The sequence below is a fragment of the Rhinoderma darwinii genome, chromosome 2, assembly GCF_050947455.1.
Source record: "Rhinoderma darwinii isolate aRhiDar2 chromosome 2, aRhiDar2.hap1, whole genome shotgun sequence".
Taxonomy (NCBI): Eukaryota; Metazoa; Chordata; class Amphibia; order Anura; family Rhinodermatidae; genus Rhinoderma; species Rhinoderma darwinii.
The window spans coordinates 120,477,136-120,504,669 of record NC_134688.1 but is presented as its reverse complement, the minus strand read 5'-3'; the positions used below and the strand labels follow the sequence as shown (position 1 = coordinate 120,504,669).

Below are 27,534 nucleotides of genomic sequence, written 5' to 3'. Positions count from 1 at the left end.
TAAGGCCGAAGGCGATATTCAGACCAATGTGTGTGAAATCAGACGTGAAGAACGGCCGTTTTTTGTGGCCGATTTGCAGCCGTGCGGGACCCGTTTTCACAGACTTGAGTCTATTGAGGGATCCGTGAAAACGCACAAAAATAGGACATGTCCTATTTTTTTACAGGCCCTTCACACGATCCGTTAGAACAACAACCGTGTGAATAGCCCCATAGAAATACATGCAGCCGTGTGACGGCCATTAAAAAAACGTCCTTCACGATTAACACGTTAGTCTGAATAAGCCCCAACTCATGTGAATGGGGTTTGTCAGAACGTCATGCACGTGCAGCATTTCACCCCACAAATAATTTTTTTTCAGCTTCCCACTACATTATGCGGTACAATAAATGGTGCCATGAAAAACTACAACTTGTACCGCAAAAAACAAGCCCTCAAGTAAAAAAAATTATAGCTTTTGGAAGGTGGAGAGGAAAAAACAAAAGTTAAAATCCAAAAAATGGCTGAGGAGGGAAGGGGTTAAATAAGCTGCATGCCTATTAGCCCTTATTCACACGACAGGGTTTCCCGGCCGGGTGACGGCCGTTCATAAATCAGCCGTCATCCGGCTGCAGTAGGAACAATAGACCCCTAAAGGGCTATTCACACGACCGATTTTTTGACGGGCCGGGAAAACCGGCCGTCAAAAAATGGGACATGCCCTATTTTCGGCCGTTTACCCGGCCGCCCGGCTCCCATAGAAGTCTATGGGGCCGGGTAATACACGGCCATCACCGGAATGTGTCCCGAGTGATGGCCGTGTCTACCGTCGCTCGCTCTCTCCTCACAGCGTAGAGTGCATGTGAGGAGGAGGAGTGTATCTCATTCAGAAGAAGCGCTCTATGCTGGAGGTAACACTGTGGGGGTACTGCTGTAGCGACGTCCCTGCTCTGCTATGTGCAGGGGTACTGTGTGGCAGGGCTGAGGTGTACAGCAGGTGGAAGGGGGCGCTGTGCTGGCTCCCTTCCCAAATCGCCCTGGCCCGGCGAATCAGCCTCCTTTCCGCCCTGTTGCTTCTTCAGGCATCGCTACAGCTATAGCAGCCATACGGCTGCTAGCAGCAACACCTACCATGGCCGATGGCGCCGCTAGCAGCTGCTGCGGCTGCTACTGCTGTAGCTTCGTCCCTGCTCTGCTATGTGCTAGCCCCACTTTAGCTCCCTGAAGGAGCGGAATCCCTGTGTGTTCGGGTATTCCGCTCCTGGACAGAGCGCTTGATGTCTCTGTCCATATCTGGGCAGTGACATCAGGGGAAACTCCTGAAGCGGAATCCCCGAACACTCTGTGATCGGGGATTCCACACCAAGAGAAGCCAGTAACGTTCAGTGTCCATAAATGGACACAGACGACGGGGGCTTTTCCTGAAGTGGAATCACCGGCCACATGGGGATTCCCCTTCAGGAGTTGCCCCTGATGTCACTGTCCAGATATGCCCGGCCCGGAACGGATGCAAAACGAATGCAAACCGGCCGGGGAGAACGGCGGGACACTGTCGTGTGAATAAGGCCTTAGGGTATGTTCACACAATTAGCAAAAACAGTCTGAAAATACAGAGATATTCAAGGGAAAACAGCTCCTGATTTTCAGAAGTTTTTTAAGCAAACTCGTGTTTGCTCATCCACTTCTCTTCGTTACCACCCAGCTTCTGGCAGTGCACAGACACACAGAGTGTCCTCGCGAGATCACGCTGTGACGTCACTCACTTCCTCCCACAGGAACTTCATCGCGTCGGACGAGCTAGGACACGCTGTGTGTCTGTGAATTGCCAGAAGCTGGGTGGTAACGAAGAGAAGTGGATGATGCTGATTCGTCCGCATCATACACTTCCATTCACAACGCCCAGCTAGTGAAACAAGTAAAAACGCCCAGATGTACACACACAATACACGCCCAGATGTACACACACAATACACGCCCAGATGGACATAACTTTAAACACGCCCAGTTGTACTTAAGAAAGGCTCATTTTCATAAATATAAAAATGCTCATAACTTGGCCAAAAATGCTCGTTTTTGAAAAAAAAAAACGTTACTGTAATCTACATTGCAATAGGAGATAGGGGTTTGAAAATCTGGTGACAGAGCCTCTTTAAGGCCCCTTCACATCGTATTGTTGCCCTAAGTTTATCGTGTAGTCAGGAAATCTCCTACCTTACAGTATAAACAACGTAGATGATAATTCACAGGGCTCCATTATGTCCTTTTAGCCTCCGGGCTGGTGGACGTCGGTTTACCTTCTTTTTGAAGGATGAAATGGCGTAGTAAACTTTGTTATTCCGGAGTCCCCAGGCAGCATCACAAGTGCTCTACCCGTGGATTTTGTCCCTGGGAGCTCCTGACATCACTGTCCATATATGTAAAGTGACATCAGGGGATTCTCCAGGGACGGAATCCCTGGCCAGAATGTTGCCGACGCTCCGGCCGTGTACTCAGGCTTTGTGCAGCTTCGGACGTCACTTTATGTATATGGACATCAGGAGCAGCGCCATAGTCCCTGGGCAAAGCGCTAGTAGAAGGCTCCAGCCCTGTTAATGGACAGTGACTTCAGTAGTTTCCCCTGGGCCATTCCCCAGGCGACGTATCCCACTATATGCCATACAGTCGTATACGTTTTAGCTAAATAGATCAAAATCCGGAGCATGAATCGGTCACTGCCGGCTCCATGGTTTCCTTCACTGTAATTGACATCTGCACCAAAATCATTTAATGCGAATAACGTACAAACGTGAGCGCCACACTTTCCGTTGCCCACCCCCGGTAATGGAGGGGCCCAGACATCATGGCTGTATGGGGCCCAGAAATTCCTGATGGCGGCCCTGGCAGTGGGTGTACACTGCATGTGTGTAACATGCAGATTTTACTGTAGATTTTAGCCTTCATAGTGTAGAATCTGCTGTGTCAATTTGCAAGAGATAATTCAGCGAATTTTAAAATCAACACTACAGGTCTATTTCTACAGGTCTGAGGAAAAATTCTGCAGTGTGTAGATGAGATTTGTTCTCATCCACATGCTTGGTACTGTAATCTACTGCAGATTTTCCAAGCACAAAAAATCGACAGCATTTCCAATACGTGTGCACTCACCCTTAGGCCTCATTTACACGAGCGTGTGCGTTTTGCGCACGCAAAAACCGCAGCGTTTTGCATGCGCAAAATGCACTTAACAGCTCCGTGTGTCATCACCATATGATGCGTGGCTGCGTGATTTTCGCGCAGCCGCCATCATTATGACACTTTGTTTGGATGTTTGTAAACAGAAAAGCACGTGGTGCTTTTCTGTTTACATTCAGAGTTTGACAGCTGTTGCGCGAATCACGCTGTTCGCACGGAAGTGCTTCCGTGCGGTGCGCGTGATTTTCACGCACCCATTGACTTCAATGGGTGCGTGATGCGCGAACAGCGCACAAATATAGGACTCACGGACTGTCTGCACTACCCCCATAGACTAATATAGGTGCGTACGACACGCGTGCAAAGCACGCGCGTCGCACGGACGTATATCACGCTCATGTAAACGAGGCCTTACACTGCCAAACCTCCCTTTTTCTGTTGGCCTCAATGTAAAAATATGTGGTTCATTACAGAGTTAAAAAGAATAGCACCTAAAAGTTCAGTAGATTTTTTTTTAAATGGACACACGTGGAAAACATTTATGCATTTGTGTAATTAAAGTGTAGCTAAACATTTAACAAACTTCTGACATGTCATAGTGACATGTCAGAAGTTTTGATTGGTGGGGGTCCGAGCACTGAGACCCCACCAATTGCTAAAACAAAACAGCTAAAGCACTCGTGTGAGCGCTCAGCCGCTTAGTTTCTGCTCGGCTTTTTCCGGATATCCGATGTATTGGATTATGGGCTCATACGCTCAGCTACATTGATTTCCAGAAAAAGCCGAACAGAAACTAAGCGGCTGAGCGCTCACGCGTGCGCATCTGCCGCTTAGTTTTAGTAATAGGTGGGGGTCTCAGTGCTCGGACCCCGACCAATCAAAACTTCTGACATGCCACTATGACATTTCAGAAGTTTGTTAACGTTTAGCTACACTTTAAGCGCTAGCCCGGCAAGGAACCACATATATATTTTTGGCTGATGGTTTTGGATCATACCATGAAACCCTTTCATATTTCTCATTCTTGCCATCTTTAAAAAATGACCGGTCCCCATAGATCTATATAACAGTTTTTTTTGTAAATCAATCATCAATTTATATAGTAATATAAGGCCGGTTTCACACAATTTTACTGTAGACAGTACAGTTAAGGTTCATTTACACAAACAGATATTCGTTTTATGCTCGCATAAACAATTATTTTCACGATCAGCAAGCTAGTCGTTCAGTCGCTGCACCTATTTACATTAAGCCATTATTGTTCATGATCATTCCTTTAGTGGTGGAATCTGACCGATTATCTGCTCATGTAAATGGGCCTTCATGCCCGCATCCCCTGCATTTTTACTGAACTTAGATTATATAGGGTTCTTTGGGGCTCTGGTTCCAGGGTTTGTGTGGTACAGCCGTAATTCAGACACTAAAATGTGTCAATATTACAACTATGTGAATCCGGCTTTAATCCTTATTTAAGCTGTAAATACCCCATGGCTATCAGCGGGTTCTAGTTCAAGTCCGGAGCTCATTCATGCTAGGGAAATTCTCCACCTGTGAGTTATTGACTTTCTCCTAAGAGTATGGTCCCACGTAGCGTTGTCTGCGTGCGGACGAAAATCAGAGCATGCAGCAGATTTTAAAATCCTCAGCATGCTCATTCTGTTGTAGATGTTCCCAGCGGTTTTCGCCCTTTTCAATGAAGAAATGGTGAAATCCGTGGAAAACCCGCGGCTTGGGATTACTGTAAAAATCTACTATGGAACAATCCGCCATGGCCATGTATATTATGTTTTTTTACTTTCATAAAAGTTATGCTGTCATTTAAGGAGTAAGGGCGGGTTCACACATAGCGGAATTTCACTTAAATTCCGCTGCGGACACTCCGCAGCGTTAATCCGCAGCGGAGCCGTTTCTCCATTGACTTTCACTTTAATTTAGCAGTGTTCGTTTACACGATGCGTACAATTCCGCTGCGGAGCATAGGCTGCGGAGCGGAATTTGGTGTCCGCAGCATGCTCTGTCTGTTGCGGAGCAGTGGCGGACTGGTTGCGGACTCATGGCGGAATTTCTCCATTGACTTCAATGGAGAGTCAAAATTCCGCAATGAAGTCCGCAGATCTTATGTGTGCTGCGGAGCGTATTGTTTTTACTACCATGACATTTCTTCATTCTGGCTGGACCTATGTATTTCTAGGTCTACAGCCAGACTGAGGAAGTCAATGGGGCTCCCGTAATGACGGGAGCGTTGCTAGGAGACGTCTGTAAATAGTCACTGTCCAGGGTGCTGAAAGAGTTACGCGATCGGCAGTAACTGTTTCTGCACCCGGGACAGTGACTACCGATCTCAATATACATGTATCTGTAAAAAAAAATATAAGTTCATACTTACCGAGAACTCCCTGCGTCTGTCTCCAGTCCGGCCTCCCAGGATGACGTTTCAGTGTAAGTGACGGCTGCAGCCAATCACAGGCCAAGCACAGGCTGCAGCGGTCACATGGACTGGAGCGTCATCCAGGGAGGTCGGGCCGGATGCCGAAAGAGGGACGCGTCACCAAGACAACGGGCGGTAAGTATGAATTTCTTTGACTTTCACTAGGGAAAGTGCTGTCCCTTCTCTCTATCCTGCACTGAATAGGGAGAAGAGAAGCACTTTTCCTGCAGTCCGCAGCGGCCAGTCCGCATCAATTTTCTGCACATTTTGTGCAGATCCGCTGCAGAATCTGCAACGCAGATTCTGTGCGGCATTGATGCGGACAGTTGCGGAGGAATTCCGCCATGTGTGGTCATGCCCTAAGACTGACACATATGGGAAATGTTGTAGATTAGACAGTAATGCAGGCCAGTGATACACCCAATGTTCAGATGTAAGCTCTTTCATCCACCAGTGAGTTATTGACTTTCCGCTAAGAATACGGTCCCGAGTACGGTCCATACTTCACCCCTGTTTTAAATATTTGTGCCCAAACTGTACATCTGTGTTCCTCCAATTTCATACTTATGGAGGACTTTTCTCATTGATTCGGATGTAATCCCTGAGAAAAAAAAAACCATGGCATGTTCCCCCTCATATCATATTGTGCTGCTATGAGGGTCCGTGCACCCGCCTATGTCTTATGCTGCAACATTACTGAATGAGAAACATGCCATCCTGTTCAACTTTTCTTTAGTCCTTACAATGCTGTCTGTAGAGAGTGATCATTTTCTAATTGACAGATCCGCTTTTAATAAGGAATATAGGCTGCTGTTTATGGCAAACTGCAATCTATGAATGGGAGTCGGGACACTGCCTTGACTGATAGGGAAGCTGCTAAGAAATGGAATTCTCTCTGCTGCCCTGCTATATGATTGGACCGTTCATAATGCTGAGTGATTTGCCCTTCTTCATTTACGAAAATGTTTTTGTAGGACATATCTTTTTAAATTACAGTGCCATTTCCAGATGACCTAACAGATAGGAGCAGTACAAACTATATATAACATCTGATAATAAAACCCAATATAATATCACATCAAACCCCAAAAATTTTTTAGTCATGCACAGTACAGTAAAATGTCTATAGCATGTCACTCAATGGTCTGGAAATCCCCAAACAGTCCCAGATTCAGTTATAATCAGGAATCATCTCATTGTCTGGAATTTTCAGGGTCCAAACACAGAAGTAAAAACATCAGAAACTTCGGACCAGCATCAAAGAGTGACTTCAAACTGTTTTGCAGAGTCTAGGTATTCGCTATTATGTCTCCATAAACAGGGAAAAAGTAAAGTAAGTATCTGGGAACGGAAAGGAGGCTCAGCAGGGTAAGGAATATCTATGGTTACTCAGTATACAAAAATGAGTATAAAAAAAGTCGCCTTCATTTTTGACTGTGGCACCTTACCAGAGGAAATAATTCCGAGAACCCCTTTCTGCAGATTTAGAGAATATGTGCCAGTCCACTTTTAATTGCTTCATATACTCTGTTGTTATCATTGCAAGCACATATTGAGGTAGATTTACTCCTACAATATAATATTATTTAACACGCATAGTGAACGCCGTAAACAAAAAAAGTAAAACGCGAGAATCACTGGTTTTTGGTCACCTCACCTCCCAAAAAAATGTAAGAAAAAGTGATTCAAAACTCGCATGTACCCCAAAATAGTACCATTAAAAACTACAGCTCGTCCCGCAAAAAAATAAGCCCTCATACTGCTCAATCAACGGAAAAATAGTTAAAGTTACGGCTCAGAATTTGGTGGCACAAAATACGTTTTATATTTTACAGTTAGTTTTTTCCTTGTAAAAATATTAAAATATAAAGAAACTTTATAAATTTGGTATCGCCGTAATCGTATTGGCCCACAGAAGAAAGTTAACATGTTGCTTTAATTACACGGTAAACATTGTAAAAATTAAGCGCAAAAAAACATGGAGGAATCGCTGTTTTTTTCACTTTTCACTTTTTTCACTTTCCACCCCACTAAGATTGTTTTCCTAGTACATTGTACATTATATGATACTACAACTCGTTCCGCAAAAATCAAGCCCTGATACAGCTGTATTGGAACAATAAAAAAGTTATGACTTCAGGAAGGTGGGAAGGAAAAAAAACAACAGCAAAATGGCTGCGGCGGGAAGGGGTTAAAGGGGTTTTACAGCAGATAAAAGTTGATGGCCTATCCTCAGGATAGGACATCAATAGCTGATGGGTTGGGGTCTGACTTCCGGGACCCCCACCGATCAGCTGTTTTGAAGGGGCCACAGTGCTCGTATGAGCGCTGCCTCCCCTTCATTTCTTCTTGTTCACTGTGAGTGTTCGGCACACATTTAGTGCCGATTGACAGGTATTGCAGTCTTCTCTCCCATTCACTTCAATGGGAGAAAAGGCTGTAATACCTGTATGACTGTCCCCATACTCGTTCCTTGTGAAAGGAGAAAATGAGCGCCAATCAACGAGCTGTCTTGTTGATCAGCGATCATTTACACGGCCCAGGACGAGCAGCGTAAGATGACCTTTACTCTCACGCTGCCTTATAGATGTTCAGCTAAGCTGTTAGGGATGTGCCTGTTGACAACCTTGTCAGTTTCCAATAAACATTATTTTTGAATGGAGTAGTAAACTATAATAATAGAGCCTAAAACTCAGGATCAGTGCAAGGTAAGAAATGTAATCTATATACAAAGATACTAAACTTTTTTGTAGATTTTACCTACATACTTCGTAAAATGATGTTCAAGGATTAACATACCCATAATAAAATCTGAAAATTACAGCTAGCCTACATTGCATGAAGTAAAAGTGTAATTAAAATAAGTGAAGACATTAAAGACGGTATCAAAGAGTGTGTCTCGCTGCTTCACCATTCAGTTAAAATTATATCAATGTGGTACCTTACTCCAACCAGATTTTAAAAAAACTAACAGATTAAAGAGGCTCTGTCACCAGATTTTGCAACCCCTATCTGCTATTGCAGCAGATCGGCGCTGCAATGTAGATTACAGTAACGTTTTTATTTTTAAAAAACGAGCATTTTTGGCCAAGTTATGACCATTTTTGTATTTATGCAAATGAGGCTTGCAAAAGTCCAAGTGGGCGTGTTGAAAAGTAAAAGTACAACTGGGCGTGTATTATGTGCGTACATCGGGGCGTTTTTACTTCTTTTACTAGCTGGGCGTTCTGACGAGAAGTATCATCCACTTCTCTTCAGAACGCCCAGCTTCTTGCAGATCACGCTGTGACGTCACTTCCCCAGGTCCTGCATCGTGTCAGACGAGCGAGGACACATCGGCACCAGAGGCTACAGTTGATTCTGCAGCAGCATCAGCGTTTGCAGGTAAGTAGCTACATCGACTTACCTGCAAACGCCGATGCTGCTGCAGAATTATCTGTAGCCTCTGGTGCCGATGTGTCCTCGCTCGTCCGACACGATGCAGGACCTGTGAGTGACGTCACAGCGTGATCTCTCGAGAACACGCTGTCTGCACTGCCAGAAGCTGGGCATTCTGAAGAGAAGTGGATGATACTTCTCGTCAGAACGGCCAGCTAGTAAAAGAAGTAAAAACGCCCCGATGTACGCACATAATACACGCCCAGTTGTACTTTTACTTTTCAACACGCCCAGTTGTACTTTTGCAAGCCTCATTTGCATAAATACAAAAATGGTCATAACTTGGCCAAAAATGCTCGTTTTTTAAAAATAAAAATGTTACTGTAATCTACATTGCAGCGCCGATCTGCTGCAATAGCAGATAGGGGTTGCAAAATCTGGTGACAGAGCCTCTTTAAACTGAAACAACTGTCAGGCTGGGTTCACACGACCTATTTACGGACGTAATTCGGGCGTTTTAACCTCGAATTACGTCAGAAAATACGGCTCCAAAGCGCCGGCAAACCTCTGCCCATTCATTTGATTGGGTTTTACGATGTACTGTGCCGACGGTCATTTATTTTACGTGCCGCTGTCAAAAGACGGCGCGTAAAAAAGACGCCCGCATCAAAGAAGTGCATGTCACTTCTTGGGACGTAATTGGAGCCGTTTTCCATTGACCCCATAGAAAAACAGCTCCAATTACATCTGTAATGGACGCTGCGAAAAACGCCTGCACATGCCATTACGTCTGAAATTCAGGAGCTGTTTTCTCCTGAAAACAGCTCCGTAATTTCAGGCGTATCGAACGTGTACGTGTGAACATACCCTTAGCGGTGTCTAGAAGAACTCGGAAATAACCACCATATGTGGTGGCTCTGTCTAAACTTCAAGCCTTTTTGGACAGAGGTCATATCTCTTATTCAGAAGATATTCTCTTTTAGTACGTCTCCCACGCCGATAATTCTTCTAATGAAAACATCCACCTCCCACCCATGACAAAATACAACTGAATTTTTTTTTCATACTTTCGTTGGCAGCTAAGACTAGGATTCCCCTGAAGTGGAATAATCGATCCCTCCTTCTTTAGCACGTTGGCTCCATAAAGCTGATCACGTTTATTATATGAAGGAATTATCGGCCTGGGAAACTCAGACTCTTCATATATTTCAAAAAGTGTGGAAACAGTGGGTAACATACCGTTCTTCCGTTTTTTTTGTTATATATAGACTAAGGCTAGCCATACACATTAGATGTATGTCGGCCGAACGCGCCGATTTCTGCGGGACCGGCCGGCTAATGTGTATGGTGTCCTCCCGACTCCCCCTCCATGGCAGATGTTGGGAGAAAGAAGGGTCGGGCATGTTGAATTTCAAGTCTGACAGCAGCTTTCTCTCTGAGAACACATGAACGCTCGGCCAGGCATACATGTGTATGGGGAAGTCGGGAGGGATAGCTGTCGGCTGAACAACCGTTCGGCCGACAGCTATCTAAAATGTAGGGCCAGCTTAACTGTTATTATCCGATTTTTCTCGGATTGGTAAAATGAAATTAATACTTTCATGTACCTGTTCTTGACTCTAAATCCCCTCCTATATCCTCTTTCCAAACTTTATCCCTCCTGAAGTCTAAAGTATAACTTGTTACTGTGTAACAAGTTGTCCAGTGACATTGCCATTTTTTATGTGTAAAACAGACAGAAGATGATATCAGTAACAAAAATATCTTTTGGAATGTGATATTTTCTGCTGGTGTCGCAATGCTTTAACTTTGGCTCATGCCACAATACTGAGATGGAAATAGCACTTACTACAATTTTATATATACACAAAAGCCTTATCAATTGTAATTCAGCTATGAAGCTCAGACACTATAGTCACACAACACTGTACGAGTGTTCTATAAATACAACACCCCCATATGCAAAAAAGGATCATATGGATCTACTAAGGACAGCTTTACACACTGAGATTAGATTTTTTGTTATTTCCAAATGCTAGTTACTACATGTCAAAATGTTTTAATGATCTGTAGCAATCACTTACAAGTGATGATAATTGCCGCCATCATATCTGAAAATATCCTGAAAGGTTCAAAATTTTCTTCTGTTTTGTGTCAATTGTTGTTGAGATTTTTTTCAGTCTTCGGCATAGGAAGGGCTGGCCTCCCATCATCAATCTCTGATTCATTTTATAAATCTATCTATATATCTAGATAAAGTGTCAGTCAGGGATATATCACACAAGAATCCACTTATGTACATTTCCAATATTTTTGTGTATCTATCAAAAAACGTTTTATCATATGTCATACAATGACCATGCCCCAACCCAATGAAATATGTTGCATGCTGCTTATGTATATGGAATAAGTATACAACATTGCCCACCACCAGCACTTTTTAGAGATGAGTCCCCATATCTATGTCATTTTATTATAATGTCAGATAAGGCCTTATTCAGACGTAGAATAAGTTCGTGTGATGGCCGTTACAACAACGACCATCACATAGACGCATGTATTTCAATGGGGGCTGTTCACACGGCCGTTGTTTCAACGGACCGTGTGAAGTATCTATTGAAAAATAGAACATGTTCTATTTTCTTCCGTTTTCACAGATCTCTTCATAGACTCAAGTCTATGGGGATCCGTGAAAACGGGACCCGCACACGGGCAACGCGGATGTGAAAAACTGCCGTTTTTCACGTCCGAGTTCCCCCACGTCTGAATAAGGCCTAAGTCTACAAGCAATGTTTGAATAGATTTGGAACGAAATATGCAACTAATTATGATAAATATAATTTAAAATGAACACAGATTTTGGAATTTTACATAAACATCTTACAGAATCTGCAATGTCCTAAATGACAGTAGAAATAACACCGAAACGATTAAAGCTTAATCTCTGAGGAGCCTAAATATGGGGCTAGACTTGTTTAATGACCTATCTGCCTTTTTTTGGTATGTAGGAACTATGTGAGCCTTTGCATACAACAGACGTACCATATTTAATTCATTACATGGGAGATATGATTTGGATGGGACTGGAGCCAAGAGCTAGCAATAACACAGCTTGCTACAAGAACAATCTGAGCAGCAGTAATATTCTAAACACGGCCGGGATTGTGGGAATAATATAAAAATGACTGCTCTGAAGTCATTCCTCTGTATCTCTGGCTTTAATCACTTATTTTTGAAGGTTGTGATTACATTGACTTAAATGCATGGGAAACAGCTGATCGGGGTAGGCAGATCAATACATCATCCTGTCATCTACGTGCGCATGTTCTGCTTGGTCATATCATGTTACTGATGCCTTATTAGTTTCATTGTAGTGTCATATATGGTCGCTCGCTCATGATGGTCGCTCGCTTGTCATCAACTTAGAAGATAATTGTGCTGTAAGTGTGCCTTTAAATACTTGTGAGGCCTGAACGTACAGGGTTAACCATATTTTCCTGCTTCTGCTCAGATTCAGAGCAGTTCAGAGTGCGTGACTGAAATTCTCCATCACTGCCAAAATCTAAACAATCTTGATTCCTGAACTTGCTTCCCCAGAGACAGGCGGGTGCCTCAATTCAATACCAGGAAGCCTTGGACATCTAGACTTTTTTTCATACGTTTTAAACAATACTTTTTTCATTTACAAATACTTTGGTACGGCCATTCTCTTATTCTAGCACACTAGGGTGGGTCTGTCTACATTTCCATTCTTGCAGTGGGCTTTGCAATGTACAAATACTACAGTACATATTGTCAGCTCCCTCATGGCTTTTTTTGTGCAGACTGGGGCTGTTATGTTTGTCTGTAGATGGAGGTGATAAGGACGTCCAGCAGACTAAGCATGTAAGCAACATGTCTGCCAGCTGATGACATCATCACATAGTTTAGCTACTAATATGTATATTTATATACTCAATTCTGAGTGCTATTGTTATAGATCCATTCGATATAAATAATAATAGGAATTTTCACTGAAAAAAACTACCATCTGACACCCTAAAGCAGCATGGTGGCGCAAATGTCAGCACTGTTGACTTATTGTACTGAGGTCGTAGGTTTGGATATGACCTCTGGAAACATCGGCATGCAGTTTGTATCTACTCTACATGTTTGTACGGATTTTCCACACTCCAAAAACATACTGATAGAAAAAATGGCTTTGTATGATACTAGCCGCAGTATGGGAGTCTGGGACTAGTCAGGGACTGATGTGAGTAAGCACTAGTTGTGAACAGTGGAGTGGATTATGTTACCACAATGTAAGCAACTGGAAACTGTCAATAAATAGGCTAGTTAGAGTAATGCACATTGCGTGTCTCCATGTGTAGCATCATCCTGTGAAAACTGTGTTACAGGAAAGCTTCATTTTACTTTTGAGGAAACATAACAAAAGCAAATTCACCCAAACGTATTTACCTCACATCATTCCTACTGTCACGATGCGTGGGTATGTGGACCCACTAGGCCGCACCGCCGTAGCAGAGTAGCAGCTGGCTAAACAACAGTCCTAGTACAAGAGTACCATTGATAGTCCAGACAGTAGCGGAGGCTAGGCACAGATGAACTTGAAAACAGATGACACCAGACAAGGTGTGGGAGAGCAGGCGTGACAGTTGGCACAACACGACTCCAACACTCTAAGGCACAGGAACCAGTATAGCACGGGATACAGGATACAGGTAGCAGGGCACGGGAACAACGGGAACAGGATAACACTAAGGGACAAATTAGCTAAGACTAACATGGGTAAACACAACAACGCTCAAGCAATGAGTGAAAGGGCAGAGCCCTTTTTATAGTCCAGGGTGATCATGGGCTTGCACCCTAAGGGAACCAGCATATCGAAGCAGAAGTCAGTGCTGGCGTCTCTCAGGAGGGAGATGCTGCCCAGCACTCACACGTCCATGGCCGCGGCCGTCAAGGGGTAAGTCAGAACGACGGTCTGCGGCTATGGACGTTACATCTACCATTTACCAGGGATTCAGATGTGGGAAAATTGCATATATTACAGCTCTTAGGCCTTCTTCTGTTTTGTATGAACCCGGAATAGGGCTGACCCTTCATCCAGAGTCATTTGAAGCTTATTCTCTATATGCTCCATTGCATTCCGAATGTACGGAGATATTCTCTCCATGCAGCATGTCTTATCTATCTATCTATCTATCTATCTATCTATCTATCTATCTATCTATCTATCTATCTATCTATCTTTCACACGGCAGTATTTAGGTCAGATTTTGCATCTGTATTTGTGAGACACAACCAGGAGTGGTTACAAAACACGGAAGAGGTGTAAAACTTTCCATTATACTTTTTCTCTGTGCAGGTTCCACTCCTGACCTTGGCTTATAAATACTGAAGCAAAATACTGACCTAAATACTGACATGTGAAAGTGGCCCTAGTGTGCAGTCACACATGGCAGATTGTAAAAATCAGTTCCATTCTGAATGTGGTTGTTTCTGCGGCAGGTGGATGGATTTCTGCAAGTTCCATTCAGATGAAGGAAACAGATTTTCAGTGGCAGAAATTGCTGCAATAAAATCTGTGACTTCATCCTTATTGGAACCATTACCATTAGATGCTAGAGTGTTTCTATAATAATATAATTTAACCTGGAAGCTGTGGGGAATTTACAATTGCTTTGAACTTGTGTTGCTGGACCATCCAAAAGCTGTCATTTCCAAGTACTGTGATGGACCACAGACTGCTATAAACAAGGCCCAAGGAATTTCAGGTACGCCCTAGCCCCACAAGTTATAATGGAAAACTATCCTCACGATAGGGACCATTGCGGATAAAAACATATATAAGGGAGCATACGTATCCTGGTGAATTCCTAGTCTCTTTTGTGAGTCAATAACATCATATATCAGTACATGTCTCATGACTTCTTAGCTTTTGTTGCCACGTCCTTCGGTGCGCGTTGGCACCAGGAAAAAAGGGTTTTGTTTTGTCCTTAGTTTTAAGAAACAAATTCTGGTAATGAAAGAAAACCCAAGCACGTTTCTTAGGCAAGGCTCTGAAAAGGGAAGTTTGACTTCCTCCAAAATTTTCAGCACTCTGCCCACATGGAGCCTCATTGTCTTTTACATAAATAGCTCAAGAAAAATAGAGAGAAGCATTATCTTTGTGTTGGTATTATAATTATCAGCATAATTTTCTTCATCATCATCATTACTTTTTAGGTACTGTCTATAGCACTGACATAGTATACAGTACTTACTGTAAAGTGAATTTACAAATAGCTTTCTGAGACAACTAGCCCAGTCTAGTTCTACAGTAGTCACAACAAGGACTTCTGTTTAACCCTCTTCCTTAGAGCACCTGGTTTGGACCCTTGCATTTTCAGGTAATTTTATTCCCATTTTGCTGCACCTAAAACATTCCATCTGCTATAGCTGTATTTGGCTGGTGAATTATAATTTGGGTGCCATATAAACTATGCAGGATAAATAATATAATGCTGAATTAATATTTTTGGTGGAATACTGGGTTACAATCATGGTAATAAAGGCACCTGAATTCACACATTGGCATAGCTATAGTGGTTACAGAGGAGGAATCTATGCTTTGGAAGCTCTCCATGACACACTGAGTACAATGTTGCTCGCAAACGCTGGACTATGGCCACTATTAGGGCATGGCCAGACGTGGCGGAATTGCTCTGGAATTTCACTGCGGCCATTCCGCTGAGGAAATCCGCAGCAGACATTTTCTCCATTGGTTTCCACACCTTTTTAGTTAGATTTGTGCACACATGGAGGAAAACTCCGCTGCGGACCATAGGCTGCGGTGCGGAATTTGGTGTCCGCAGCATACACTGGCTGTTGCGGACATGTTGCGGACTCATTGCGGAATTTCTCCATTGACTTCAATGTTCAATGTTTTAAAAGAGAGCAGGATGTACTCTTCACCTGAATACGCAACGGCTAATCCGCATCAATTTCCTGCACATTTAGGCAAAGCCGCAACAGAATCTGCAACGCATATTATGTGCGGCATTGATGCGGACAGTGTCGGCAGAAATACGCCACGTCTAGCCATGCCCTTACAGGAACCATTGCTGTCATCAACAGCAAGGAGGGGCCAGTCGTAATATACTTGCTGAGGTACCCGCTAGTGACTACAGCTCCAAGGTCAGACTAAATAGTTATTTGAAAGTAGGTGACCAATGAGGGTGAGCTACCTGGCATTGCTCAAATCTTCTTTTACTGCTTATTGCCAGTGATATGTCACTTCCAGACATTGTGAATATCTAATGATGTAGTAGAGTTCTGATTTTGTTCAGTCAATTTGTAACGCTATTTTAATGCGTGCTGGAAAACGAGTGTTTGGGACCACTGCTTTAGCTGGTTATTCTTTAAATTCTATACCGTGGTGAACTAGAGATGTGTCCACCCTTACTTTTGCTTGAATTTTTAGTTAAGGACTCCAATTTATCATGAAACCATTTCAATCCAATATCATGACATGCTAGCCAAATCTTTGACAGGCTGCAATTCACATCTAAACCACTGGGTGGCCACACATATGGCATAGACATTTCGTGAAAGAGTATCGCAAAATTTTGTTGTTGTTTTTTTTTGAAAGCTAGTCATCTTGCGAAACACATTTCAGGATATGTTGAGATAAAAGGAAAGGTAAGGAAGGACACATATGTATCATACAATATATTTGTGCTTGTCTTTTTTTATAAACTGGTCTGAGACTGTTGTCAAACCAGAAGTGTGCAATGTGGCTAGCACCAAATGTCCCTCATAGGGAACGAATGTACTATTATGTGGCCACTGATATGTCTGACACTGTTATATGGGAATTAATAAAACTACATCTATTCCATGGGCACTGATGTTGTTGTTTGTATTATAAAGGTCATATGTCTGCAGAAACTGTATTTTAGTGTTTGAATTATTCAAACTATTCACGTATGTCTGGATTTCAGTGTCCAGTTTAGTAAATCTATTTAGGGGCATCATTAAGGAAATCACATGGTCTGCTCTAAAGTTTTTCCCAGATGATAAAATCTGAGCAGCACATGGTGTAAATAACAAAAAAGGAACATCTACAATGCTACAATTGTATTCAGTCTAGGCAATCTTTTGATCTAAATACATCAGCTGCACATATCTCTCTCATGTCTTGATAGTTTGCTTGCCAAGTATAAGTGTCCTCTTACAGGGCCCGACGTGGGCCGTGTAAATGACTGCCGATCAGCGAAACAGCTCGTTGATCGGCGCTCGTTTGCTTCATTCATCAACGATAATATTTTAGGCTGCTTTAAACAATACAAACAGCCGATGAACGAGCGTTTGCTCATTCATCAACTGTTCATTGCCCTGTTTGCCCGATAGTTGTCCCGTGTAAAAGGGCCTAAAGTGTAAGTAAAATGGTCATGACTTTGCACCGTTAGGGTATGGTCACACGTAGAGTAAATACTGCAGATTTTTCTGCAACGTATTTAATTGCGGAAAATCTGCAGTGTAATACAGTATCAGCAGAGTGGATGAGATTTGAGTAAGGGTATGTTCATACGCTAGCTGTCATTTACGGCTGAAATGACAGCCTGTTTTCAGAAGAAAACAGCTGCGTCGTTTCAGCCGTAAAAGCAGCTCCTCATAATATACGAGGCGTCTGTGACGCTCGTATATCTTGAGCTGCTCTTCATTGAGTTCAATGAAGAACAGCTCAAATTACGTTGCAAAGAAGTGCCCTGCACTTCTTTGCCGAGGCAGACAATTTACGCGTCGTCGTTTGACAGCAGTCAAACGACGACGCGTAAATAACAGGTCGTCTGCACAGTACGTCGGCAAACCCATTCAAATGAATGGGCAGATGTTTGCCGACGTATTGTAGCCCTATTTTCAGGCGTAAAACGAGGCATAATACGCCTCGTTTACGCCTGAAAATAGGTTGTGTGAACCCAGCCTAAATCTCATCCACATGCTGCGTAAATACTATGCAGAAATGAATGTTCATAAATTGACCTGCGATTTGTTTTTTTATCCGCAGTATGTTAATTTATGCTTCAGAATCACTGCCTTTCTGTTGCGGGTTTTCCCCATTGAATTTTACCCTGCTCTCTATTCTTCTCCGTCCAGGCCAGCCTCCTGGGATGTCGTTTCATCCCATGTGACTGCTGCGGCCAATTATGGGAAATTCCACCTGAAGTACTGCATCACAATTTGGTGCAGTTTTTTGGTCGAAATTCCCTGCGGGGTCCAGGGCGGATACACTGTGTACTTTTACGCAGCATATCAGCCCTGCCCTGTTTGAACATACCCTTAAGATCCCAAAAGATTGAATAGACTGCATGGATTTTCAGCTGCTGACTATTTAAACAAGGATATTTTCATTCACTGACGCCAAGTAGAGATCATAGAAATGACAAGGAACTGGCGCACAAAGTATATCAAGTTGTGTATATTTCCATAGACAATTATGTTTTCTTGAAGCTCTCTCGCCTTACATATGCCCAGACGTGCGTCTAAACCAGACATGGGCAAACTACGGCCCGCGGGCCACATACGGCCCGTTAGGCTTTTTAATCCGGCCCGCCGAACTTGTCCAAATCATAGTAAAAACCTCCTTTTTTTTCCCCTTTCCCTGCAATGCCCACGTTTTCCCAATAGATGGCGCACTCAAAACACATTGACCGTTGTTAATTAACGCCGAAGGACGGATATATCCGTCCTCAGCAGCTGCTAGTTCGCGCAGGAGGACGGATATATCCGTCCTGTGATGGCGCGGGTACTGCCAGTGTACCCACGCGATCAGCGGCAGGAGCACGGCTGTTATACACAGCCTGGCTCCTGCTGCAACTGCCGGAATCGAAGCGCGCTCCGATTCCGGCAGTTTAACCCATTAAATGCCGCTGTCAATAGTGACAGCGGCATCTAATGTGTTTGACAGAGGGAGGGAGTTCCCTCTGTCACCCGATCGGCGCCCCCGCAAACAAATCGCGGGTCGCCGTCGGGTTTCCATGACAGCCGGGGGTCTAACAAAGACCCCCAGGTCTGTCTTCCGCAACTGCCTGTTTGGCGATGCCGGAGGCATGACCTAACAGGTTGCCTGTCAGTTTTACACTGACAGGCAATAATGCTTTGGTATACTAAGTATACCAAAGCATTATATATGCGATCGGCACATCGCATAGTGAAGTCCCCTGGTGGGACTTAAAAAAAAAATGTCAATCAGTTAAATAAAGTTTGTTGAAAAAAAATAAAATAATTACAGTCAAAATCAAATAAAACTACTTTTTTTGCCCAAAAAGTGGTTTTATTCAGTAAAAGTGTCAAAACAAATAACACATACACATATATGGTATCCCCGCGATCATAACAACTTGACCAATAAAATGAACACATTAATGAAACCGCCGGATGTACGGCGTCCAAAAAACCCGCAAAAAACAACGGCAAAATTCTCTCTTTTCTCCCATTCCCCCCATAAAAAATAAAATAAAAGTTAATCTATAAGTCCTATGTACCCCAAAATAGTACTAATGAAAACTACGCATTGGCCCGCAAAAATCAAGCCCACATACGGTCACATCGACGGAAAAATAAAAAAATGACGGCTCTTGGAACGCGGCGATGCAAAAACAAGTAATTTTTTTCTAAAAGGGTTTTTATTGTGCAAACATAGGAAAACATATAAAACCTTTACATATTTGGTATCCTCGTAATCGTGCCGACCCGTAGAATAAAGGTAACATGTTATTTATGCTGCATAGTAAAGGGCATAAATTTATAACGTGAAAATTAATGCTGGAATAGCTGCTTATTTTCAATTCTCTCCTAAAATAAAGTTAATAAAAGTTAATCAATATATTGTAAGCATCTAAAAATGGTGCAATTACAAAATACAACTCGTCCCGCAAAAAACAAGCCCTTATACGGCTATGTCGACGTAATAAAAAAAAAGTTACGACTCTTGGAATGCGACCATGAAAAAACAAAAAATAATCCTTGGTCATTAACGTGCAAAATGGCCCGGTCATTAAGGGGTTAATGTGGCGCGTATCTCTCTTTATTTCACTTTAATTTTCACTTCGTTTCACGTCACCATTAAGCCCTTCGGTTTTCAAAGAGTACAATATCAGCCGTCACTTTGCCACGAAGCATGCAAACTATGCTAGCAAGCAGTCAACACAAGAACGGGCGGCTACTGCTCAGAGGTTGGCAGCTAATTTACAGAGTCAACAGAACTTTTTTCTTGATAAATCACAGTGCGTATGTTATTTTAATCTATTTACATTTCCTCCTCCCAGTATCTGCGAAATAGTATGTAAATGCCATATCTTGCATATTCCTTGAGACAAATTTATTAACTGATAAGGGCTATTTTTCACATTTGAAAGACAGTTAATAAATTGGGTTGTAGTGTTCTTACTGTGCTATGAGGTTTGCACACACTACATTTAATGCTTTAGTATATCCGGCCCAAACACTCCCTCCAAATGCTCCTGGCCCGGCCCCTCTGTCAAATTTTAGAACCCATTGTGGCCCGCGAGTCAAAAAGTTTGCCCACCCCTGGTCTAAACAGTTGCAAATTCTGCCATTGACTGTCATTTAAATAAATATGCCGCATGCTATAAAAAAATTGTGTATACAGTTTTTTTCAATTTTTAATAAAATCGAGTCTGTGGGATCACAACATTATACTGGTCATCCTTTTGGCATCTGTTTGACGATAACAGTCCATGTCAGCAAGATCTTCCTGGTGTATACGACCCTGCACCTCAGATTTCTCTCTAAAAACTACATTCAGGCAACAAATGGTCACTGCTAAATTCCAAAAAGTCAAGGCAGAAAATCATTTTAGCAGTAAATTCATTGCTTCAGTGCCCAAGTGATCGCTTTTTTGTGCTTTTAGAAATATGAAGACTGGCAGATGTCTTACTATACGTAGGTGTCAATGAGTGATCTGCCTGTACGTAGCCACAGTTTATTATATCTGACTCATACGGCATATTGTAATCGTATTAGCCAACAAAGTCATCTATTTGGTAATCAGCACAGGGTCTAACTTTGTTAAAGTCAGTGTGAGACTTGATATGAGAAAGATAATTGAGGAAATCTTATTGAGACTTATTTACTGGAAAGAGCAGTTCCCTTCACACCACAAAGCAACAGTGAACAGGTAATGTAGAAAAATGGGGTTAAACGTTCCCATATGAAATTTACCTCAAATTAATATTATAAACTGTATCATCTGTCGAGAGATTGTGCTATTTTCCACTGACAAATAAGGGTATGTTCACACAGCTTACTTTCAGATGTTTTTCGGGTCGTAAACGGCAGAAAGATCGGAGGTAGAACGCCTCCAAACATCTGCCCATTGATTTCAATGGGAGAAATGGCATTCTGTTCCGATGGGGTTTTTTTTTTTTACGCGGCCGTTTTTAAAAATTTCCACGTAAAAAAAAACGCCCGCGAAAAAGAAGTGCATGTCACTTCTTGAGCCGTTTTTGGTGCCGTTTTTTATTGACGCTATAGAAAAACAGCTCCAAAAACGGCCGTAAAAAATGCCGCAAAAAACGGCTGCAAATCAGGAGCTATTTTCCCTTGAAAACAGCTCTGTATTTTCACATGTTTTTTAGTAAGCGTGTGCACATACCCTCATACTGACAGATCTGGCACACCTGCTTCTCTTGGTTTTTTGTCTCATGGACCAAACCCAGAATCAATGAGTGGGATAAGGACTGTAGTGTGCCAGGAACCAGGGCAGCAGACAACAGTTGTTTTGCAGAAGGGAACAGAAGGCACAATTATGAAACAGTATTTTTTAATGACTTCCTTCCTGACGAAGAACACAAATTAAAATTTTCATTTAGGGTGCAATTAAACAAATAAGTGTCTCTATGTGAATCCAACGATTTTACAAAATAATTGGGTAAAGGAAACTTGGCAGTGTTTCTCATACATCATGAAATCTTTATTTTCTAGCTCAACCATCGATTACTTAATCCCTGAGCAAAGTATTGAAATATTCTCATTTTATTTAGGCCAGTAGAATGATAATGAGAAATGTATATTTTTTTTCATGCAGGATAAGCTCTCTTGACCACGGCTGAGCAAGTACAAAAATAAGCCCGGCAAAATGCTACAAAGAAACATTTGGGTGCTTTCACTGGCAATTGTTACTTCTGCAACGGGTAAGTAAAATACATTTCTAAAATATCCCAATTCCTCCACTAGCCATTGGAGTACAGTGTCTTTTGAAGCTTACTTTTTAGGGACATGGTCAGCAGTGTCGTCTCATTATCATTAGATGGTAGGCATTGAAAGATAGGTGACAGCTTTCTTATACTGCTAAATACCGAAATAACTGGGGTGTCTCCCGGGCGACACCTGCAATAAGGGGAGACTTTCAGGCCCCACTTTCATTTGAAAACTAGCGCAAAGCAGCTGCAGAGATGGGAGTAGCTGCAGGAGGTCAGCGCAGACTGGGCTCATTAGGTTGGTGCTTTCTTGTTGTTTTAGGGGATTTTATGTAAGGTATTGTGACTGGCATGTGGGTATTATGGCTCGCATAAGGGTCATTGTGGATGTCATGGTGGCATTGTGGTCATCTCAGGTGGCATTGTGTCTGGCTTTAGAGTCAACTTGCCTGGCATAAGGGACTTTGCGGCGATCATTGATAGCATTGTGGCTGCCATAAGGTATATTGTCGCTGTCATGGGGGGGGGGTCTACATTGGGGTATGTGGTGTAAGGGAGAGGAGCCAAAGATGACTGGTCAGAAAACTGTGTATGATCTTTACTGCATTTACCAGTCTGGTGTATTATAGTAATCATTTTAATCATTTTACAATAGTTTTTTTTTTTTTTACATTATCTATATGTTTAGCGGTATAGCATACATAATTATAATAGGGAAATTATTTTAGCTAGGGGGAAAGTGGGATATATGCCTTTGGGGAAAAAAATTGAATGCGCATAGTATTGCCCTACAACACAAGAAGGTGTGACCTCCGGGATCCCCACTGATCAAGACAATGAAGGGTCTGCAGCACAGAATGAGTCGCTGTGACTTGTAAAAAATTAAGGGGACTGATTGCAGGAGTGTCGCAGCACCATTGTTATTCTGATCAACTGGGGTCCCGGACGAACCCTTTCCCTCTTTGTATAATTTTTCATTATAAAATTATAAAACTTGAATTACATATAATCATAGGCTCTGGTTTTAGCCACATTTTAGTGTCCATATTACATCCGAAACACCCAAACTCCTCCCAGTTATGTGCAAACAAATTTAGATCTGTAATGAAATCTAAAACCAGGTTCGCAGGGGTCGGATATGCAGTGTAAAACTACACAGCATGTCCGACCTAGAACCTGCAGCACATTCCAGTCCGAAAATCCGCACCAGATTGTGGTGCAGTTTTTTAGGCGGAATTTCCACTGCAGAAAGCAGCACTAAAAATAAACCAAAAACATTCATACTAACCTTAGTGGTCGTGCAGTCCGGCCCCCTGGGATGACGCTGCAGCCCATGTGACCGTTGCAGCCTGTGATTGGCTGCAAAATTCACATGGGATGAAACGTTTTAATATCCCCATTTAATTCAATGGGTACAAGCCGCAACAGAAAAGCAACGAAAATGCAGCATAAATTTACATTTATGAAAGTTTTTGCTGTGTTTTCTTTCCACAACGTGGGCATGAGATTTTCTAAATCTCATCCTCTTTGCTGCTACTGTAAATGCTGCGGAATTTCCGCACAGAATTCCGTTGCAGTGTTTAGACTACGTGGGAATCTAGCCTAAAGTTATCTGATTTCAGTTCAGTAAAACAGTGCGGTGGGTCAGGGTGTTGTAGGCTTGCGGCTGTAATAAGGACCCTAATGATGGCCCAATGCTGAAGAACCAATAGCTTACCCACAATATGACATTTAAAGGGAATGTGTTGTTAGAATTTTTTTTATTTTTTTAGTTAAACAATTATTATTTAAGTGATTACACATTGTTTTATTTTTTTTAATTTTTTCACAAGTCAGGAAATATAAATTAGATTCTAATTTTTAACATATCCATGTGCTGGTCACTAGAGGGAGCAGTACCCAAAATTGTAGCATGGTCAATGTGGTAAAGCAGCCTCATTGCTTTATGCTGCAGATTTGGGGTAGACACACTCTCTCTAGTGTCCTCACACAATCCCCCATCCCTTCTTCTGGCTAGTGCCAAGAGAAGGAGGGGTTTGAATCTTCAAACCTCCTACACTGTGTGCCGCCATTTTCTGAGCGACTGCACAGTGTAGTAGGATTAGATACAGTGCTGAGCAGAAAGTATCACACGAACATAATACACACATCACATACACGAACATAAATTACCTGCCGTCGCCGCCTCCGCTGGTCTATGCACCTTTTCCTTGCACCTTCGCTTCCTTGAACATATGGCCGGAAGCCGCGGCCGGAAGTCGTCATCTTACTGTCCGGCAGCGGCTTCCGGCCCACCTGAAAATGGCGCCGGATTTCGCTCTGCGAACGAGCTTTGTTTTGGTCTGTGTGGGTGTGGCGCATGCGCAGTTCCCACACAGACGGCGTACGCTTCTGAGAATGGAATGGCTCCTGTTCGCATTCTCTATGGGGTTGTATGTGCCGTATTCCATCTCTGTATGTGTCGTTAATCGACACATACAGAGATTTTAAAAAAAATGGCGGCCCCCATAGAGAAGTAAAAGTAAGAACAAAGTAAAAAGTAGAACACGAGAACACAAATAAATAAAATTTATGTTAACATATTAAAAGCAATATGATAAAAAAAATAATTCATGACACCTTCCCTTTAAGAGCAGACTGCTTCAGACACAGAACAGTATAAACTGCAGAGCCTTTAGATCTTAGCCCTAACAGTGGACTTTTATGCTATGGATAGTATATATATTAGCTTAGGTGGTGACAGATACTGTTGGAAAACTGAGGTGACAAAGTCCATTCAACATCTGAAGCTGGCAGACATATCCCATGTCAAGCAACACTTGGATAAACAGTAAGGTCAAAGCAAGAGAGTCAAAAATAGATAGCACTAGGCATTTCAAAAGGAGACTTTATGAGTGATTTCATTCTCCAATGTTCTCTGTCTGTAACAGTCAACAATATTTCAAACCACCGACCAACGATCAGTAGTTTAAAAAATCTAATAGACATTTCCATCAAAACAATTATCTTAGAGGGGATGCCCTATTTGGACAATTCCTTTTCATATTCGTGTGTGTGCGTGTGTGTGTGTGTGTGTGTGTGTGTGTGTGCGTGTGTGTGCGTGTGGACACTACGACCTGGCACGTCATGTATTTTACAGATGGCTCACAAATTTAAGAATCTGAAGGCTTATTACTTTCTTTAAACAAAAAACAATAAACCAAAAAACTATCCAGGACATGGCAAGCACTCATCTAGGTATAAAGATCAAGTATAAAAGTATATGGGAAATAGATTTATTTATAACCGTCTCTGATGAAGTCCCAGCTGGGATGAAACGCGTAAGACATATGTACGGTGGTGAGAGACGTCATCACACCGTTTCCTTCGGGCGTGGTTGCCTGTAGCTCCATGCCACAAACCACGCTTGGTTTGTTATGCACTATACTGGCTGGCATTTTACAACCTTGTTCCTGAAATTAAGAGAACTAACCTCTGCTATTTACGAGGAACAGGACTTAATCCTAAAAGGATATTAACCCGCGGCTCTACAACCTGAAGCAAGTTACTGATCTATCCAACTGTACTTTATTCAGTGTATATATATATATATATATATATATATATATAGCAGAAGAAAATTTGCAGCACTCCAACATGAAAAAAATGGTGGTTTATTCAATCCAAACTAACAGCAACGTTTCAATCCTACAATAGGATCTTTATCAAGCCTAGTGACACATCTACTCAGCAAGTTTATATATGTTTGAGACTCTTTTACATAATTAGTCTCATTATAAAACAATCAAATACAAAGTGTATGAAAACAAACATCATATATTGTGTACGGTATCATCATAAACATAGACATGATACAGAAAATACAGAAGTGTGTATGTGACATCGTGAATAACAATACATAATAACAAAAACATTAAAAACAACTGATTACATTATAATCATTTATGCAGCAGTGGTGTAAAATCCATTGGCATATCCTCACTCACCAATCAGAACTTCAGACTCAACTACTCCATTCAAGTGTGTTACAGCACTCTGCTGCATCCCTCGTGGTAATTGAAATTCGACACATCAGTGTAATCCCCCGAGGCGGAAGTAAATCATCACTCCGCATATTTATATATAGATATATTTTCCAAGTGATCGCAGTTTTTCATCCAATGATTGTAGTGAATTTTCCTGTCCTGTCCGGTTATTATATTAACCGGCTAAATTTTCACAAATTGATATTATATATATCTACGTGTGTGTGTGTATATATATATATATATATATATATATATATATATATATATATATATATATATATATATATATATATATATATATACGGTTGTAATTCCTTGCTCTAACTAAATTTATTCCTGGCCAGGTAGTTTTTAAATTGTGTTTCTATTACTGTATAAGGAATTTTTATGGGAATTGGTTCGCCAAATTTCCTTCTTTTTTCTACAAATAAAATTATTATATATTTTCATACCATATTATCTATAAATAAATTTACCATATACTTTTATACTTGATCTTTATACCCAGATAAGTGCTTGCAATGTCCTGCATAGTTTTTGGGTTAAAGAGGCTCTGTCACCAGATTTTGCAGCCCCTATCTGCTATTGCAGCAGATAGGCGCTGCAATGTAGATTACAGTAACGTTTTTATTTTAAAAAAAACGAGCATTTTTGGCCAAGTTATGACCAATTTTGTAGTTCTGCAAATGAGGCTTGCAAAAGTCCAAGTGGGTGTGTTTAAAAGTAAAAGTCCAAGTGGGCGTGTATTATGTGCGTACATCGGGGCGTTTTTAATACTTTTACTAGCTGGGCGTTCTGATGAGAAGTATCATCCACTTCTCTTCAGAACGCCCAGCTTCTGCCAGATCACGCTGTGACGTCACTCACAGGTCCTTCATCGTGTCAGACGAGCGAGGACACATCGGCACCAGAGGCTTCAGTTGATTCTGCAGCAGCATCGGCGTTAGCAGGTAAGTCGATGTAGCTACTTACCTGCAAACGCCGATGCTGCTGCAGATTCATCTGTAGCCTCTGGTGCCGATGTGTCCCCGCTCGTCTGACACGATGCAGGACCTGTGAGTGACGACACAGCGTGATCTCTCGAGAACACGCTGTGTCTGCACTGCCAGAAGCTGGGCGTTCTGAAGAGAAGTGGATGATACTTCTCATCAGAACGGCCAGCTAGTAAAAGTATTAAAAACGTCCCGATGTACGCACATAATACACGCCCACTTGGACTTTTACTTTTAAACACACCCACTTGGACTTTTGCAAGCCTCATTTGCATAACTACAAAAATGGTCATAACTTGGCCAAAAATGCTCGTTTTTTAAAAATAAAAACGTTACTGTAATCTACATTGCAG

The 27,534-nt window shown here is 42.1% G+C and overlaps 1 protein-coding gene across 2 annotated transcripts in view; it reads left to right on the top strand.

The window, feature by feature from the left end:
• The window catches only part of ACVRL1 (activin A receptor like type 1), an 81,681-nt gene that overhangs the window by 8,761 nt on the left and 45,386 nt on the right, over positions 1–27,534 (top strand). For both annotated transcript variants that reach the window (XM_075852238.1, XM_075852239.1), the window contains exon 2: positions 22,050–22,155. In XM_075852238.1, coding sequence (XP_075708353.1) covers positions 22,101–22,155 — 55 coding nt within the window. In that variant the 5' untranslated portion in view covers positions 22,050–22,100. The remainder of the gene's footprint in view (positions 1–22,049; positions 22,156–27,534) is intronic.